The sequence below is a fragment of the Ambystoma mexicanum genome, chromosome 9 (genome assembly GCF_040938575.1).
Source record: "Ambystoma mexicanum isolate Mex_15411 chromosome 9, UKY_AmexF1_1, whole genome shotgun sequence".
Lineage (NCBI taxonomy): Eukaryota > Metazoa > Chordata > Amphibia > Caudata > Ambystomatidae > Ambystoma > Ambystoma mexicanum.
Genome location: NC_090931.1, coordinates 589248543 through 589268602, shown reverse-complemented (window position 1 = coordinate 589268602; position 20060 = coordinate 589248543). Strand labels below are relative to the sequence as shown.

The 20060-nt window shown below is 46.1% G+C and overlaps 1 protein-coding gene across 1 annotated transcript in view; it reads right to left on the bottom strand.

The window, feature by feature from the left end:
* The window catches only part of LOC138487352 (uncharacterized), a 350559-nt gene that overhangs the window by 248863 nt on the left and 81636 nt on the right, over window positions 1–20060 (bottom strand). The window contains exon 2 of the mRNA XM_069613935.1: window positions 9168–9306. Within this exon, the coding sequence (XP_069470036.1) occupies window positions 9168–9306 (139 nt within the window). The remainder of the gene's footprint in view (window positions 1–9167; window positions 9307–20060) is intronic.

The window sequence follows — 20060 nt, the reverse complement described above, 5'->3', positions numbered from 1 at the left end:
AGCACAATATACAATCAAGGCATGAGAAAACTGGGAAGGGGTATCCCTAGAAGGGAAAGGGGTATGTCATGTCTCATCCAATGTTGTTATCACCTGTGTGGAGTCAGACATGGGAGACAGACACTTAGGTGGAGTGTTCTCAAAAATTGCCATTTTTATTAAATAATAAAAGGTGAGACAAATGCCAATCTTTCCCTAACAAGGAATTCCCTACCTATCAAACTAAGGCTAAAGGAAAGTAACCTAATTTCCCAAAATGTCTGTCCCTCACACTGATACAAACAGCAAAATCATACAGGAATTATTTGGCAGGCAAACTTCATGGAATAACATATGCTTTCAAACATAAAATTTATAAACAGAAATCCGTATGACCAAGGTTGGATCCCCATTCCCCTGGATTAATTCAGGATGTTTCAAACCAAAGTTTAATTTCAGGAAAGCTCTTTTCATTTCAAAGCAAAGTTCTTTTCACTTGCCAAGTTCCACTTCGGGTAAAATACACAGTTCTTTGTATCCATATGTCTCAATTCAACAAGGTATCCCACATTTAAGACAATTGTTAAAGGTGTGACTCCCTTCGGCATGGCAAACCAAAAAGACTCTTTCTTCATGTATCAAATCGAAAGTCAATGTATTGAGACCAATCACTATTTATCTCATTGCCTTTCTTTTTCATAAACAACACATTAGTCAGCATAGTTTTACAACTGTTCATCAAAACACAGCAGTGGAATTGAAACTTCTTTTCCATCACAACATTCCACAACATTTACAGTACTTAAAATAATTTTCTTCGTGGTCCACTCGCCTGCTAGGACTAGCCACTACTTGTCCCTTTCCTGGTGTACTCACCTACCAGGATAAAGTTCATACTTCTACAATTCGTACTCTGTGGGGAGGTTTGTTCCAAACTTTCTACCCATAAATCCTCAATGAGGAAAGTTGAACCAACAACGACTTCTGAGAAAAGTCTTCTGACTTGCAACACAATTGGCTTAAAGTTCCTTCCACAAACATGCTGTAGAAAAGAGTCATGATTCTCACATGATCAGTTTGCCATCAGCAATGCAGGTTACAATTCTCTACCCCTTGATTCTTTCTACAAGGGGGGATTTTCTCCTGCAATTTCTAATTTCTTTCTACACAACCTATTGTCTGTTGGCAATGTGGTTTACAACTTCTACAGTTACATTCAAATTACCTTGATGTTCCTTGGCTTTTGCAATGCAGGTTATAATGTCCTGCATGTATAATGCAGGTTGACTATCGCTCTTTGGGAGATTATTAATGCCCCTCTTCCACTTTGGCAATGGAGGTTACAATGTACCCTTTTTGGGTCTCTCCTTTTAGATCAGTTGCAGTCACTTTGCTGTAGTATCGTCCCTTTTTGGCTTGGGCAATGCGTGTTACAATATTCTTCAATTTGACATCTCCCTTTTGGGAGATTACATTAATTCTGCTTTAATTCAAATGTTTGTTATACAAAAATTGCTTTCTTGCACAACAGTCTACTTCTGAGCACCCCAGGGTTACCTAGATCAGGACAATTCACTGATATATCCTGGCGTCTCCTTCTGACATGCTGCTTCTGCTTCCTCACTCGTCGGGTATTTCCTGGCATTTGACAGCTCCGGTCATGCTTCCCGTGCTTGCGCCTTCTGTCAAATGAGCACAAGCTGCTCTACATGCGCTGCGCTAAAATCCTCACACCGCGGCGAGATGCAGGACATGGAGCGCTTCTCTCTCCTTCAGGACAGCTGGCCTCAATACCGCTTCATTCTGCGTGTCCTCTGCACTTCTCTGGCACCACGGCCTCCACAACATTATCTGCACGGCTCCCGCTATTGGCAAAGCAGCAGCACCAAACTCTTTTCCTGCTGCGTCTCCTTCTCTATGGCCTGCACCTGAAGGACCTTAAACATCCTGCTCAAGTGTAGGTCATTACAACCACTAGAACAGACACTACAGTCTGGTAACTCTAGACCCCTCTTCCTCATCTCAGTGTTCTTAGCTGTTTTAGAAATAGAGTCATCAATTTTACAATACACCATCAGGCTGTAGGATCATTAAGAAAATTGTTCAGAGGATTCTCCCATTCCTCCTGACCTGATTTCCCTCCCATGTGATCCTCTCGCGTAATTCCACTCCCAGAGTCAGCATCAGGTAGCGGCTGCCTTTCCTAGCCCACATGAGACAGGGTCCAGGTCAGGATTTTTGCGATGATCACCACTGATTCATTACACACCCCTCTGAGGGTCACCACCCACCATGTGATCCTCCCTCATATAGCCGCACCCAGGGTCAATATCAGGTAGCAGCTGCCATCCCCGGCCCACACAGGAGAGATTTCCACAGTGGAAGGAGTCATGACATCATCAGATTCATCACAACGTCTACTTAAATCAATACTTTTTAAATGATGGTTTTATCAACTATTTCCTATGTTTTAACACATTTTCTTTATCATTGTGTATTTGACGTTTACTTTTGTGAATTATATGATGTAATTAATTTGTGAAAGATTCAGCATGAGCCAAACCAAAATGTTTAAAAATTACTATTTTGGGAACTATAATTTGAAATTAAACAAGAAGAAAACAAAAATGATGATGTTGGGGAAAAGGGTGAAACCTTGTAGCTGGTTTTTAAATTAATGTAGAGATGAGGAGGTAGTCTCATTTGTATTTGAGTCTACTCTTCTCAAAGAGCGGTGCTTGGGTCAATCATTTTAAGAAGTCCGCTGAAAGGGCATTAGTAAGGATTAAAGGGCTTTTTACATATTGATTTCCAGTTCGGGACATTCAAATTGGGCAAGTGCCTCGAGGTATACAAGGCAAAGGTCTGTTCCATGATTATTTATGGCATCAAATTCTGGTGTGGTTCGAACTGTCATGTCCTGGAGGTGTTGCATAATAATTTCCTGTGCCAAATAGCAGGTCTCCATCCAGGTACACCTCGTAGCACGTTATGAGCTGAATTGGTGGGGTTCAGTTTGAAGGCGTCGGGCCAATTGATTTTTTACTTATTTTTTAATGGCATTCCAGGGATTTTCTGCTAATCATAAAGTGAATTTCAGCATATGCGCCATTACAGCCTCCCATGGTAAAGAAAAATACCTGTGGTTGTAAGGCACTCTCCATTTGGGTCGGAGGGTGTGTGGGATAGAACTCAATTTGGCACATCCAATCAAATCAAAATAGCTCTAAACGAAAGAGCTTGTCCGATGCGGAGAGAGGCAGATATCCAAAACATACATAAGCTGCCCTCTTTAGTTTTATATGCAGACCTGCGTACACATATACATTTGCAAAGAGAAATCTGGGAAATAAGATCCCCAGAATGCAGGAGGCTGATGCTAACGATAGGTTTATATTTACCCACTCCTCAATAAATGAAGAAGGTGTGCCTGCAAAAAGGGAGTCAATTATGATTTGGTATCATTTTCTGTTAATTTGTTGTTGCGTCTCTGTTTTGCGTAAGCTTGGACATGCATGGAAGTTTTAGAGAATGAATCTTAATGATCAGATTTTATATATAACTTTGTTGAATATGTTAAAGCTGTTTTTTAAAGCTGTTGTGCTTGTTCTATGTGAATTTTAAGAAATATGACACATGTTTTTAAATGTTGCTAACTTCATGAAGAAATATGATTAAATACATATTGATCGAGTAATGCTCGTCATTAAAAGGTAGGCTTTAAAGATCACTTGACTGGGACTTTGGAGGTTACCTCCTAAGAAATATTTTTACATTTAATGACAAATAGTGCATTTTAGCTTCTGAGACATTGGTGAAAAAGTGGTTAGGAATAAATATTATACTTTTCAGAAGGTTTTGGAGCCTCTTTTCGCTGTCCAATGGGGATTTTACACAAAACCTTGTGGCAAACGTTGGCCAACATTTTGAGCATTTGACGACCACTTAATAGAGGGTTGTGGTGGTGTTAACTAGGTATTTGGATTAATTCATTGGCTTGTTAATTTAAACTTATTAACAGTAACTTAATTGGATTTGAAAATAGGGCAAATTCATTTGGAAAGATGTGGTATGCATTTTCCTTATCTGCCCATTATCCACGTGCCAGGTGGGCAGAGTACCAAACAATGACACATTTTCCACTAGGACACTATGTAATATTAAATATAGGTGACACTAAAAGTAATATTTCTGATAAATATAGTGAATAGTGGCATCAAACACACATACCTCATTTGTACAAAAAGCAGTGAATGCAAATTATTAAACAGAGGTAAGTTGGGTATGCATGCCACTTATTTGTTCATTATGCTCCTACTCGCTGTATAAAGGAACAGAATATGACAATTTTCTCCAAGACACAAACCTGGTGTCATTATTTTGATCATTAATGCATTTGTCAGCTGGGCAAGGAATCTGAAGATGACAGGGTATTAACAAGGACACTGATCTAATATGTAAGGATATTTATTAAAAGATAACGTGCATGGTGCCAACAAACTCAATATACAAAAATAAGCCATATGGAAACACAGCAGGCTCATTGGCCAACGTTCTCACACAGTCCAGGACTCTCTCCTGGCTACAGTGCTACCGAGGTCTCACCCATTGAGCACCTACTTCAGGCCTCCGCACCATTGCCAAAAGCAACTGGCGGGCAACATTTTAGGGTGCCGCAAGCAACATGTTGCTCCCGAGCTACACGTTGGGGATCACTGTTCTAAGGGGTGGGATTTGATTTACCATTTACAACCAAGCATCTCCATGTTGCTTTAGGGAATTCTTATAATAAACTTTAAGTCTGGCAAGCCAATCATCTCCCCTTGCACAGTGTCCTGAAGGGTTAATACTCATGTTTCTAGGACCATGTACGCTAGCATTAAAAGATGTCACTACCAGCAAAGGGCAGTGAGGGGCACTTGAATGTTTCTGAAAGAAATGAAACCCTGGAGAGCTAATCGTATCTGCCGGGGAAAATGCACCACATATTTTGAAATCAGCGGCTGTATCTCTCCGGCTTAATCCCAACCTTTGGATGCAGGGAACGGGGGTGGTCTCTGTACAACCCTTTCTTATGCAGCCATATAGATATGTCCAATTATTTCTGGTAAGCAAAAAGGAACATCCTCCTGCTCAGTAAAAAGATGAGGGATTGCTATGGTGGGTGAGACCAGGCCATTGATTTTACGGATCTTAGCAGTTAAGAGGAGTTCTTTTGGATTCATGGCACACCAGTTTGACTTTGATTTAGGCAAGAAGTTGCTAGGTATAGCTGGAAGCGTGTACATATTTTAAGTGGGATGTTGATAACCAGAATTGTAAACTAGTATAGATGTTACTTTGCTAAGCAGTTCAGGTGACCTGTTGCTTCAAGTTATAAGTGGTAAATTGCTACAGCATACAGGACGTCAGTTTCTAAGAGACTAAGTGGTTATGTTATGTTGATTTATACCGTGCACCGCTACCACGCAGGGGCAGTCTCCAGGCGCTCGCGTGGCAATGCAAGAGAGGAGCGTGGGGAGGTTAGTGGGGATAGGGTGAAAGGATAGGTTCAGAACCAGGAGGAACTGGCATCTGTGATTGTTGTTTTGCATTTTGGTTGTTTGTGCCCGAGGCCTCGTGCATTGTAACCGTATGGGTTAGATTCAGTGCCTTGGGTGTGTGGAAGTGTTTTGTGTTGATGTTAGTGTGTTGTGTGGGTTGTTGGTGGGTTTGGTTGTGCGCGCTAGTTTAATAGTGTCCTTAAGGTATCCAGAGTCACGGGTGGCCGTATCAGTGGGTTGATCCGGTATCTTGGTGTGTAGTTGCGTTGTGGGTGTGGATGTAGTATTCATTCTCTGTTTGTTTATGTATAGTGTGGCTAGTCTAAGGTCTGGTGTAGGGGCGTCAGTTATGTTGGAGGAGCAGGAAGGGGACAATGGGTTAGTAAGTCGGTCAGTTTGTTGGCGCCTCTGGTGCAACGCTTTGGTTGCTGCTTGATGATAACTAGCCAGGGTCTTGTTTGTGGTTCTTTTGCCCATCTGGTCACCTCTCTGGTTGTTTGTCTGTGGTGTTGTTATTGTTGGGGTCCGTTTGAGGTTGTCATTGTCTGATGAATAGCCTGGTTTTGAGTTGTTTCCTGAAGGTGATGTGGTCTTCTGTGTTCTAATTTGTTTAGGTATGTTGTTGCAGATGTTAGCAATTAGACGTGAGAACGCTGTTCCGCTGAATTTCCTTTTTTTCGTAGTGTTTTGCCTCTATTTGTAGGTCGCTGCTGGATCTTAATTCTTAAGTTGCAAAGCAGTACTGCCTTGCAGTGTAGATGCTACGTAGCTAAGCAGTGCATGTGGTAAATTAGGAAGCAGCATATGTGATAAGTGGCTTAGATGCATTGCTCAGCAGTATAGGTGGCAAGTTACTAGGCTGTAAAGGGACCAGCTGCTAGAAACATAGATGGATAAGAAGTAAAGGTGCTATGCTGCTCAGTAATATCTGCACTAGAAGCAGAAATACTCAGTGGCAAAGCTATCTAGGTATAGGGTGAAGAGATATAGGAGCTATATTAGCAGCATATGTGCATATGATTCCCTTAGGCTGAGGGGGAAATAGGAAGGTAGAAGGGGGGGGGGGCACCAGCAAACAGGTAAGCGCAATGCTATGGCACGTTAGTTTATTATATAGAGTGACAGAAAACAGAAAGCTTCAAGTTCATAAGTAAGCTGTTACTTGGGCCACTGCAAACCCACTGTAACCCCTCTCTGGCAGTTACTAATAAGGTTAAGCGGAATATCTGAGAATAGGAAAACGTTTGGCCCACTTGCAGTGGCCTGTTCCAGAGATGTGTGCAAGGCAGTGCACCATCTGAGTTACTGTTAAAGATATACACACATGACGTGCTTTCCCCAGCAACAGGCCGCCAGAACAGGTGGAGTACCTGTGGCAAAGTGGCCGTTTCACCAAAGGAGGTGAAATAGGCGCGGTGAGATGGGCAGGTTCTAGAAGGTTGATGGAGTGACCTGTCCTAGAGACCTGATGTAGGAGAGGGAGATAAGAGTGAAAGATTAGAGGAAGTGGGGGCATTTTCTAGCGGTTTCTCCTTGTGCTCCTCTTGAAGATGATTCATACAGCACAAAGTAAGCAGCTAACACTGAACCTGTTACAGAAGGTCTCCTTATTGTCGATGACCTGGGCCCAAGCCCTTCCAGTATATGGAGGGGTCACTGTCCCATGGTAGCAACTATGTCATAGATCCGACTATCCCTGCAGAGCCATCTGAGAGAGCGGTTGTCGGGGCATAGCTCTCACCAATCCTCTGGAGGGACTCTGAGACCAAGCAGAATTTGAAGACAGATAACTGAGTGTTAAGGAAAATAATAACCCCATATGTTTGTATGCCTTAGACCAGTCCGCTGTAGGTTTCCCGCAGACAACAAATGTGTATGCGCCTGACTTTGTTCCTTCTAAGGGCCAGTCTTTTGTAGTTCCGCTCAAAGGGATATGAATTTGTCTGTGCCTACCCTCCTTCGTCAAAGCCCTCCACCTTAAATACTCTACAGGTATCCAAAGGCTGCTGAGTCTACCCCATGTGCTAATCAAACCATGTGAATTTCCCAGAGAGATCCGGCAGCCGGTCACGCTTTCCTTCCCGGCATAACGATTATCTCAACCCGAGAAAGCAAGTGCTCCTCAAGCTGGAAACTACACTCCATTCCTTCACGTGTGTGCCCAGAAATTATAGATCTTTGCCAATGATAGAATTTAATGTTAAACAAGAATAATAACAATCTTCCTCAAAGATATTAGGAAGCACTGAAGGACCTGTGAAAAAGAAATGCAAGTCATTGTAGTAGGTAGATAATTTAGAAGAAGCAGAGTAAGGTGACGATAAACCTTTTGTAGTGTAAATTCTTGTGTGACACGTCTTAGTGGAGTTCACACCCTTTCATTTAGTGTTTCAGAAGTATATAGAGTTATGCGGCTCATCTCTTTGAGGGTCCCTGTCTGCCCAAGGGAACAGGTGGAGCCACCGGCACTTATATACTAATCAAGACAATAGGCAGGATTTCTGCTTAGAGAATAGGAGATTTCTGGCACTCAAACAATAGCTCAGGAGGACATAGTCTGAGATGCAATCTGCAACCTGTATTTTGTTGGTCATCAGGAGGTGGCACCAAATTCCCCATATTTACATGTCCAGGGTTGTACTTATGAAATTCAATGGAATACTGACAGCGTGTACCCGGAGTATCTTACAAACGCCACTTATGTTCAAGCTTCTGTGACCATATGTAGACCTCATATCTTCTGGCAGCGTTTGGGTCATTGTGCAAAACAACAACAGAGATAAGGAACTGCCCCACCAAAGTATTGGTGTATAATAATCATTGCAAAGATATTGAGCTTCATTACAGGTTTGCCGGAGTGGAAATAACATGACAGTATTTCCGGATACTGGCACGTTCTGCACCAGAAAACTACGGGTTGGCAAGTGGGGTGCCGGATTTACCTCCAGCCAAGTCAGTTTCGCCTCTGGCAAAAAACAGCCAGTGTTACCGGTGCTGGTAATACCAGCAATCCCCCATAGGAGTCCTATGGGACTCCATGGAATGGGGATTAACCACCCTTGCCGGCACTTGTTCTCTGCTGGTAATTCCGGCAGACCAAGTGCTGGCAACAGTAATTCTGTTTGGCAGTATCCTGCCGGATTAACCAGCAGGATACCACTAAACCTGTAATTAGGCACATTAAACATTACAGAGATTTAGAACAATCCTAGAGTCAACAAAGGCCTTGCATAGCGCATCTGCCCACCGTGAAACATCCATTGGTTTATGGTGTGAAGCTCTGAGATTAGCAGCCACCCGTGGCATGAATGCAACATTCATCTCGGTGTCACGTAATGACCTTAAGGTCTAAAGCTGGATGTCAAAGTCAACAAAGCTCTCACTTCCATCAATTGGCTCAGTAATCATGCAATTTACATTGTGGTCCTAATACTCCCAAATGGAGTGCCGCAGTCCTTATACGGGAAAGCCCTTACAGAACAGCTATCCCTGGGGACTAGGTTAAGGCTTAGAACACTGGAAGCCTAAGCCAAACCACCCAGGTCTAGGCCGTGCCAGGGCTTGCAACTTTACACATTGCGCAACTTGAGTTCCTCATACCCTGATGTTTCTGTTTATGCACAGGAGACAGTTGGGATAAATTACCTCCGCGGATGGCCCTGGCTGCTCTTTCCAAAACGAAGGCCTTTTCGGTTTCCGAGAGGTCGCTGAAAAAGTCAACGTGGTTTTCGTTCATCTGCTGTTGGACGGCATCGAATAGCTTCATGGTAAATTCCTTCCACTCCTGCCAGGGGCAAAGAACAGAAATGTGATTAGCAACCTCGAGTTATTGCAGAGGATCCAGGCTTGGACACAGCAATTATCCTCCAGCCCCAAGACTGAGCTCTTCTCATCAGGTCAGACAGTGGTTATTTCATCCGTTTAAGCCGTCAGTCGGACCTCATAAATCTACATTTTTCTGGTCTGTTACAGCACATACCAATTTCGAAGGAGTTAAGGAATCAGATCTACTTAAGCAGCATTGACCAAGACAATAGGTTTGCCTCTTATATATTAACATGGTTGCCTACGTTGGCTTGCAGATATACATATACGCCATGGAGGCTTCTGCTTATGGCTACGCCTAGATGCCTCTGGGATATGTGCGCTATATAAATAACAAATAAATAAATAATGGTGCAGCATGCAAGGGCTCCTCGCAGGCCTCTCCATAGTTGCGCTTGTGATGAAGGCGTACTCCAGGGTGCATAGAGAGTCTGCACAGAGAAGATAGAGAAGGAAGGAATGAAGACAGCAAAACGGAAAGGCGTGTTGGTCAGAACCAGGTGCAGGAATGTATGCCACCCCAGGTTTTCTTCTGCTACTGGCGTCCTATGTAGTGGCCTAAAATTGCCTTGTGTAGAACTAGAAGAAAGGAATGTGAGAGAAAAGTATCAAGGGGTAAAGCGAGGAAGGAGTAAAGAAAGGCAGATGACGGTGGTATAGAGTAAAGAGAGGCAGGAAGGACTGAAGGAAGGACAGCTTGAACCAGACTCGTGGCATTGATGTTTGTGGAATGAACCCCATTTCTGTGCCTGAAATCCCCAGTAGGGCCGCCTCCACCCGAACCGATGTATTGCCAAGTGATGGTACCCTGCAGTGACACTGGCTTCCTTTTCCAGGGCTTGGTGGGACTGCTGTCACATCAGAGCATCTTCACTGATACCGTCCAGCTATGGCGGATGCAAATTTAAGACCTGCAACGGCCGCTGGACCAGGAGAATTCACCAGTATTCAAAAAGGAAGCATCTCCTCTGCGTGGTTCCTCTGTGCGGTTTCCTGCCAACCACAATGTCCGGCGCTGCCGTCAACAACGAGGGACACTCGGAACCACAACCACTAGAATCATGCCTCAGGAAATCAATGAAGGACCCAGAATCCTCCAGGAACCAAAGGCATCTGAGGTCCAGAAACATTACCAAACTAAGTTCTAGATTGCCATGGCCATCGGCTCACGCTTCCTAGGAAGTGCAAGCTTGCTGCCTCAGAACTCGGAGATGGACCAAGAAATGCAGACCTGAAAGAGTGTGGTACCTGTAAGAGACACATGCCATTCAGAAGCCTGGACCAGGGGAAAACAAAAGTCAGATGCAACAGGAAAGCATTATTTTGTTTACTACAATTACCTCTATGCATTGCTATGGCCGTCTTAGATACATCTTTGATGTAGATCCCTGTTTGGGGTCCAAACTCTTGCTAGGTTAAATTCAGAGAATTTTCTTCTGGGCTATTTATGTTTACTGACATATTGTCTAATCTAATGCATTGTTTGTGGTAGTGCCTAAGCTCTCCCGCACAGGGCCGGTGCTATCACTAGGCGAGATTAGGGGCTTGCCTATATGATGGAAATTCTAGAGCGGCAAAATGCTGCCTTAACACCTTCATACTAATTACTGCCTTGCCTGTAGTAATAGCAACAGCCCTGCCCTGTTACAATGCCTGCAAGCTGGCTGCAGCTGCAGCAGACTAGGTGTCGATGTGAAGGTTGGGACTTGGGGTCGGGTCAGGGTCATGAGTGGCATGGGTGTGGCAGAGCTGGCACCTGCCCATTACCATGCCACATGAATGCTGCAGTGCATTGTGCAGCCTGGCTGAGCCCCCTGAGCCAGTTAACTTGAATTCGTCCGGACCGTCCGAAGTGGTGGCCGCCTGCGCACCCTGCACTAGCTGCAGGCCTGCAGCAGCCTTTTGCTGTGCAGTGCACCAGGCCAGTGGCCGTACTGGGCCAGCCAACCCATCCCGGTGGCGGTGGCCACTGCTGTGCCTGTGAGAGCGGCCCGGGGCTGGGCCCTGGCTGTGCTGTGCTGAGAGTGAGCGAGTAACAGTCTGACGTAGGTGAGGACCGAGGTGCCATGCTGACTACTGCCAACCAACACCATGGTGCATCATGCATGTGTTGCCCCCCAACCCTCTCTGTCTTAATTACATGTTATGACTATGCCTGGCTGCCTGGCAATGGTTCAGGCTGCAGGTTCTAACAGTAACAGCCCCTTTGTGGCAGAGGTGGCCTCCAGTCCACCGCTGCGGCTTACGGCAATATTATGGAAATAATGGAAACAGCTTTGTAAGCATTTGCTGATAATGCATTATTGTTATAGCGCTTTCGCTGTATGAGTTGCTTACAGCATTAGCATAGAATGCATAATCTGTGCACCCTGATGCAAATGTGTCCCAGTCCTGGATATGACTCTACCCCTTGTCCCGCCATGACACTCGACACCTGCTGTGAGGGATTCGACCATCCGCACGGAAAGAGTGCGCTTGCCTGGGCTTTTTTTGTTTGTTTAAAGGAATGAATGATGGGAGATCAACCTCCGACAATATGTGGGCCCGCTCCCGCACATATTTTCCACGGTCACAGCAGAAAATAGTCATGTACTCTGGGCGGACACAGTTTACCAGCGCTGCCCTCCCCTGTCATGTGTAGCTGACACCTGACTGCCGCGGGTACATCAAAAGCTTTAGCCGTGGGCAGCCTGGTTAGAATTTCAAAGCCCCATGGATTTGCATCTCCATTGTTACACCTTGCTGGTGGCGGCAAATACTGAAGAATGTTAATGAGAAGGCCTCAGGGAAGGCCTGGGTGCAGGACGTGACAATGGAGACGAGAGACCAACACCTCTTTATAATGCAATGTGTCAACGTGGTACTAACACCCCTCCTTGGTATGAAAGGCCAGTGAATGTCCTGTCTGGACCACTCCTTTCATAGCAGGTAAGTATGCAAATTGCAGGCAACAAAAGTCTGCCTGCAACCCCCTACTTCAAAGGAGGCCCATGTTGTGCTCAAGCACCGCATAGGGCTCAGTTAATTAGGGAGACACTTTGATGTACAGCAGACAGGAAGATGGGTGGGATTTAGAAGTATATAGTGTCATCCTTCCCCTGCCTGTTGCCAAGTGCTGTGATTCTGACCAGAAGCATCACTGAAGATTGTTGGTGGAGATCCAGGATTGGCTCATTTAAGTTAGGCTTGGCCTACACCAATCCCTGGGCCCTGTTTGGCTTTAAAAGCGGGCTGAGCCCCTCACTGATCAGATCATCTGAAGACTGCAATGAGTAAGAAGGACTCATTTGGGCCTGAGCTGAAGATACAGTCTACCTTACATCTTCCGCCAGTGAAGGAAGGCCAGGAGTTCCAAGAGGGAAGCTCGATCACTCCCCTAAACATCTCCCAGGGAACAGAGGGAGATACCGGACTCGGAGGACCCGTCCAGCAGCTCCAGAACTGGTACCAGCATGCCCTGCTAGGTTCTGACAGCAAGCTTCCTAGGTGTGAAGTGCCAGAGAGTCTCTGGACAAAGGACTAGGCTGTTGCCTGCTAACACCCTCCTGAGCTTTGCGCTGTCCGCCTTGAAAGGACCCGAGCCCTGCAAAGAAGCTAAGAGGAGTGCCACTCAAGAATCATCCAGCATCCATATTTTTAAGGACAATTCAGAGACAGTTGAGTCCTCGAACTGCATCGGGCTGCACTGCTGACTGTTGTCAAGCCGCAGTCACCAAAGCTGTCTGAAAGGCCTCGACCAGCATTCCAGATCTGCCAACCAGCACAGAGACAACGATTCTTAGCCCTGAGCCGGACAGCCTGCAGATGTCTGTCCAGCCTCGCTTGCCAAACTGTCTGCTGCCTAGTATCCGCAGCTGTCTCCCGCCACTAACTCTGTCTCATGGGCTGCAAAGCACCCTGGAACATCCTCGACGCTGTTGAGCACCAAGAACTCCTTCAGCACCAACAATATTGTGGTTCTTCCCCCCCCCCCCACTCCCCTGTCCTTCTCTGAAGGCCTCTAGAGACAGTTACGAACCTTTGCCCCTTTGGTGTTCAAAACAAATAACCTTGAATTGTAAGACTGATTGCTTTACCAACTACCCTCCTGTCAGTATCCAGAATGCCTCCCTTTCCTTTGTGAAATTGTCTGACCTCTGTGTTCCTTTACAGTGTGGGTTGTAATTGTAATGTGCTAGAACTGTCTGGTGTAGTAATAATAAAGTACAAATGTTTATACAACCTTGACTGGACAGTCCCTTTTATCATTGGGTAATAATTGTATTTTCCCTGTGTTGCAACTAACCAACGATCAACAACCTTGCGGAGATAAGCCGCTGTTCCGTCCACGTTAACAAAATTGGACAAGGAGGTCTTATATTCCAATCTGTTCAGATCCTTTCTGGTGTACTAGAGGTGTGGGGTTGATTGGTGGTTAGAAACCGATGTTCATCCCTGGACCACTGGTGCCCCGGAAGTTGATTTGTTACACCTGCTCTCCTCTCTCAGTTGCACACTGCATGGTCCTCGCCGCCAAAGGCCGACCCTATTCTTGCATGTAGCATGCCGACTTTCCTGTCACTGCCTGGCTTCCCCCTCTGTGCCCTGCTCCTGTGTTCTCATCCCAGTCACCTCTGCTCTTCTGTCACTGTCCCACTGCTCTCCCTTTCTCTGCCGCCTGTGCATTTCCTTCTTTACTCACACCCTCCCTTGCCCTTAGTACTCCCTGCATTCCCACATTTCATCTTTGTGTCCATGTGCATTTACGACTTTGCCCTTTCTCTGCCTAACACCCTCTGTCCTTCTGCCATGCTTCCTTGCCTCATATTTGTGGTGTTTGGGGTGCCAGGTCCCTTTCTCTTGTCTATATGCCCTTCTGTCTCCACTCTGGATCCTTGTGTCCTTTAGTCCACCCCACTGTCCGGCTCCTTCCTTCTTCTGCCTCTCACCTGCCTCTATGCCCTATCCACATATTACCATCGCTCTATCCTGTATGTGTGTGTGTTCCCCTGTCTGAACCCCCTCCCATGTTTCCAATGCCCCTCTTTCTCTTTCTCTTGTTTCCTGGTCTTGTCCTCTTGTCCCGTTCCCACTGTTTTCTCCCCACATCTGACAGCAATGCCCCCTCTTTGACCCATTGCCCTCTCACCTATTAATCAATAATCCACTTCCCTTAAATCTAGTCTCCTCAGCAATGGTCATGCTGGGTGGGCAGAGTTGCCCCATCGCCGCCATCGGCCTTCGTGGGACACGTGTGCCCTTTTAAGTTTCCAGTGTCCCCTCCGAGTCTGACTGCTGCCAGCTACAAGGAAGGAGAGAGGTGGCTTAGCAGTAAGCAAATCTTAGGGTTACCAGTGTCCACGGCAACCCACAATATCCCGTGCAGGGGGGATGCTGAGAAAATACCCACGTCTACAACTCCCCCGTGACCCACCATGCAAAGAGCCTACCGTGCCCGCTTGCCCTTTTTTTCGAGCCCCCGGGCTTTCAGTCAACTGATACGTTCTGGTAGATTTGGTGAAAATTCTTTAATTGCCTGCCACAATGGTGATGGAGGTGGTGGGCATAAGGGGTAGTTGTCCTGCAGTCCTGGACTTCACGCAGGCCATTTGGTCAGAGCATTTATTTTTTGTTTTGGAAAGCACCACCTATAATCCGAACTATTGCATCTGAGTGGGGAGCAATGGCGTATGAGGCGGGACACAAAGGTTGTCGGTGTGGTTTGCTTATTGACCCACCCATTGACTACCCAAGGCCATGCTAATCCCTATAGCTATTCCAACCCACTTCCAGCCTAAAACGCATCCACTCCTGGGATGTCTTTGAGCTTGCTCTACTCCAGCCTGACCATACAACATGCACTTGTAGTGCCTGACAATGTTTTATCAAAGCACTCTTCTCAGAGTTATTCACTTAATTTGAGCTATAGATGCGCTACTGATATATAATAAAAAATGTCTTACCAAGCCTGGCTACAGCCACTCAATTTATAAACACTATGCTGTCCCTCACTGAAGTCCTGTTAAAAACAAGCATTGGCAAAACCAACAGTTTTGACTTGTGTATAGGTATTAGGCATTTGCCAGGCACTGCAGTTAAATGCCCGAGTACTCGCACCATTTGCACTTGCTCGCATCAATGACCAGTTAATACCCTTATGGCAGTGCCTGGCAAATGCCTTTCCCATACCGAAAAAAAGCCCACACCATTGGCATTTCCAATGCTTGTTTTTTTCTTTTGTTTTGGTGGTGTGGCGCCAAATCTGGCACGGAACCTGGAGCTGCTTTTTGGAGCTAGCCCTCATTCGCTTCTTGATTTCTTTGTATGCATGCTTGCCTAGAAGTCAGCACCTCCTGAAGGGCAATTCACACCTCGTGAACACAAGGCTGTGGGAGGTGTGGTTGGTTGGAGGACATTTGGTTGAGAATGGTTAGGATCTGGAGTGGGGTCGGGGGCACCAATCTGACAGTTTGCCTAGGGTGGCAAAATTCCTTGCACCCGCATCCATGGTACAAGGATAATTGTATCCTCAAAATCCAGCCGGTCTCCTCCGATCCCACAAAACAACCCTGAGGATCCATCAGGTCGGCGCTGGTGGTGTGCACCTGCATGCAACTTTGACCCATCAGTACTGAGCACTAGTCCCAAACGAGTGGCCAATTATTTGGGAAAATCACCACCAACAGAATCTTACAAGAAGACAAGTTTAGGATAAAATAAGTAATTGAGAAGGAAATAATGACCCTCGGTGCTACTACAACTCCTTGTTAGTGGTGCCCCGCCCCCGCACAGTCACACTGACCCTCCACAACTGATAACAAAGGATTTGGTCAATGCAGTGATTTTATCATTCAAATGCTATGACTGCTGCTGGACAAATGGACTGTGGTGAAACATATGATATGGTTGTCTATGTTCAATCTATGAGCGATTTTCACGGACTGCCTATGACTGGAAGTCAACAGGGCAAGGCCGGAATTCAGTTTGCCTACTGATACCTTGAAGACTGCAGAATCATTTGGCTATGAAGTGAGACTATGGGTGAGGCAAGCAAGGGTGCACCCCACCTCCATTTGGTTATCTCATCCTATGGTAGCTTGAAAAGGGGCAGAGAAGTAATTCAACAGATGTGCTGTGTCGCTGTATAGTTCCATGCCGTGCCTGCCGAACTGACGCTCTGTACATTTCTGGCTCCATGACAGAATGACCGAATCCATGCACCTAGGAAATGGCAACATGGCACTAAAACTAGAACTACTGAGAAAAGCAGAAATTACACCCGTTGTCAGGCGCAGAGTGCCGTAGTGATAATATTTGCCAAGGTTTAACATGTAAGTTATTTCAACCCGGCACTTCACCTAAGTCAACGCCTAGTGTGGGATGCACAATTAAAACCCTTAATTATTTATTGATGTCTATAAGTTATTTTATTTCTGAATGATATACCCTTATATCACGCCCCTCTCTTTGAATCCCCCCCGGTCACACTGAACCAGGAAGCAGGCTGTTTTGCAAAGTTAAAATATTTATTTTAAGTATTTCACAATATATATATCACACTATTTTAATGGTTATACAATGATCACCAAAGGGGTGATGTCACGCTAAACAATCTCTTTCATCAGAAGGAGTAATGATAGGAAAAATAATGCAGCATAGAAATAATACTTTGTGTGGGTTCAATCAAAATGCAATGCGATTACTCTTTCCCCCTGCACACTACTCAATCCCCCCAATATGCAATATAAAGAGATGGAAGGAGAGAAAACAGGTTTCAGGAATACAGAATTCAACAAAATAGTATCAATCCCAATTTTCCCCCAGCAAACACACAGAGAGAAACAGACACCATTGCAAACTTGTCAAAAATGGTTTTGAATTCGGCTTTGCATGAATGGTAAAAACACAGAAAATTGATTTAATTCACTAAATTCGTTTCAATACTAGTGGGAGCCACTTTGTATGGTATCAGACAAACACTAGCAATGATTATTGAGTCATTAATTAGCAAGTGTAAAACTTAATTCTGAGGTCGGATGCAATGAACAGCTATTTCACACGTGATAAATTTGAGCCAAACGAAAAAGTCACGGCAAACTTTTCTGTGCGCGGTAAGTGCGATTGCGGAAAAACTATAAGGAAAGCTGAGGATGTTAGCTTCAAGGAGACACTTAAATTTAGTTTCTAGCACAAACAGTGAAGAAGTTATGAAGGTTTTTGTGGAGGTCGTTTTTTTCAGAGAGAGTCAAAATAGCAAAACAAGCATGCGCTTTTTAAATTTACAAACAAGGTTTATTTACACTAGGGGTAGATTATGAAGATGCAAACTACACGACAGCGCAGCCACCAGCCCAGGATATCACTGGTTGGTTTGGCCTGCCGAGACGCTCGCCTTTCTTCAGAAAATATATCAGCGCAAAGATGATTTTAACACTACTATTACAAAGGACTATAGGGGAAGAGAAAGAGTTCGGGCAAGACAAAAGGATGTCTAGCAATACAGTTCTGGATATAAGAGAATGGGTTTGGATAGGATGACTTATGGACAATATATATGCTAGTGACAATCCTATGCTATGGATACTCACTACCAATGTTTGGAATGGACCCATCAGGGATCTGGTCAGGGGTACTTTCTGGCCTAGCAGTTCGGGCTAGGCTGCTACCTTCGGTGGCGGCAGCTGCTGGCTGATTTGCACATGGCTGGTCCCCTTTTGCAATGGTGCAGACGGGCTAAAAAACGGTGGTGTGGAAGGTTGCCCAGAGCAATTGCCAGTGGTTTAGATTCATTCGAAACCTTCCACCCATCACTTTTGTGGTCAGTTTGTTTCTCCTTGTGAGAGAGGGTATGCCCAGACGTGGGTCCTTTGCTCGCTGCGCCACAGGGAACCAGGCTGCACCTCACTGAGGAGGTCCACAAGGCCGAAACATGTCTGGGGTTGCTTGGTTTTCTGTGCAGAGGGGACCTGGCCTAGCAGTTCGTGCTGGGCTGCTACCTTCGGTGGCGGCAGCTGCTGACTGATTTGCACATGGCTGGTGCCCTTTTGCAATGGCGCAGACGGGCTAAAAAACGGTGGTGTGGAAGGTTGCCCAGAGCAATTGCCAGTGGTTTAGATTCATTCGAAACCTTCCACCCATCACTTTTGTGGTCAGTTTGTTTCTCCTTGTGAGAGAGGGTATACCCAGATGTGGGTCCCTTGCTCGCTGCGCCACAGGGAACCAGGCTGCACATCACTGAGGAGGTCCAACAAGGCCGAAACATGTCTGGGGTTGCTTGGTTTTCTGTGCAGAGGGGACCTGGCCTAGCAGTTCGGGCTGGGCTGCTACCTTCGTTGGCGGCAGCTGCTGACTGATTTGCACATGGCTGGTCCCCTTTTGCAATGGCGCAGACGGGCTAAAAAACGGTGGTGTGGAAGATTGCCCAGAGCAATTGCCAGTGGTTTAGATTCATTCGAAACCTTCCACCCATCACTTTTGTGGTCAGTTTGTTTCTCCTTGTGAGAGAGGGTATGCCCAGACGTGGGTCCCTTGCTCGCTGCGCCACAGGGAACCAGGCTGAACCTCACTGAGGAGGTCCAACAAGGCCAAAACATCTCTGGGGTTGCTTGGTTTTCTGTGCAGAGGGGACCTGGCCTAGCAGTTCGGGCTGGGCTGCTACCTTCGGTGGCGGCAGCTGCTGACTGATTTGCACATGGCTGGTCCCCTTTTACAATGGCGCAGACGGGCTAAAAAACGGTGGTGTGGAAGGTTGCCCAGAGCAATTGCCAGTGGTTTAGATTCATTCAAAACCTTCCACCCATCACTTTTGTGGTCAGTTTGTTTCTACTTGTGAGAGAGGGTATGCCTAGACGTGGGTCCCTTGCTCGCTGCATAACAGGGAACCAGGATGCACCTCACTGAGGAGGTCCAACAAGGCCGAAACATGTCTGGGGTTGCTTGGTTTTCTGTGCAGAGGGGACCTGGCCTAGCAGTTCGGGCTGGGCTGCTACCTTCGGTGGCGGCAGCTGCTGACTGATTTGCACATGGCTGGTCCCCTTTTGCAATGGTGCAGACGGGCTAAAAAACGGTGGTGTGGAAGGTTGCCCAGAGCAATTGCCAGTGGTTTAGATTCATTTGAAACCTTCCACCCATCACTTTTGTGGTCAGTTTGTTTTTCCTTGTGAGAGAGGGTATGCCCAGACGTGGGTCCCTTGCTCGCTGCGCCACAGGGAACCAGGCTGCACCTCACTGAGGAGGTCCAACAAGGCCGAAACATGTCTGGGGTTGCTTTGTTTTCTGAGCAGAAGGGACCTGGCCTAGCAGTTCGGGCTGGGCTGCTACCTTCGGTGGCGGTAGCTGCTGACTGATTTGCACATGGCTGGTCCCCTTTTGCAATGGCGCAGACGGGCTAAAAAACGGTGGTGTGGAAGGTGCCCAGAGCAATTGCCAGTGGTTTAGATTCATTCGAAACCTTCCACCCATCACTTTTGTGGTCAGGGGTACTTTCTGGACAGGAATTCAGCTAGCACACCGGACTGGACTCAAGGCGCTCTGGTTCTGCAATCAGTAAGGCACTCTGGACACCGCACTGTGGGACTGGACTGGATCTCACAGGTTCTGGTTCTGGTTCACAGCTACCTGGTCACAGCACGGTTCTACTGGGTTGGATCTTTGGATTCTGGCAATAATTCTTAGAAAGAAAGCAGCACAGCACATGCAGGGTGTTCTTTTGTTCCCCTTAGAGGTCTGGGGTAA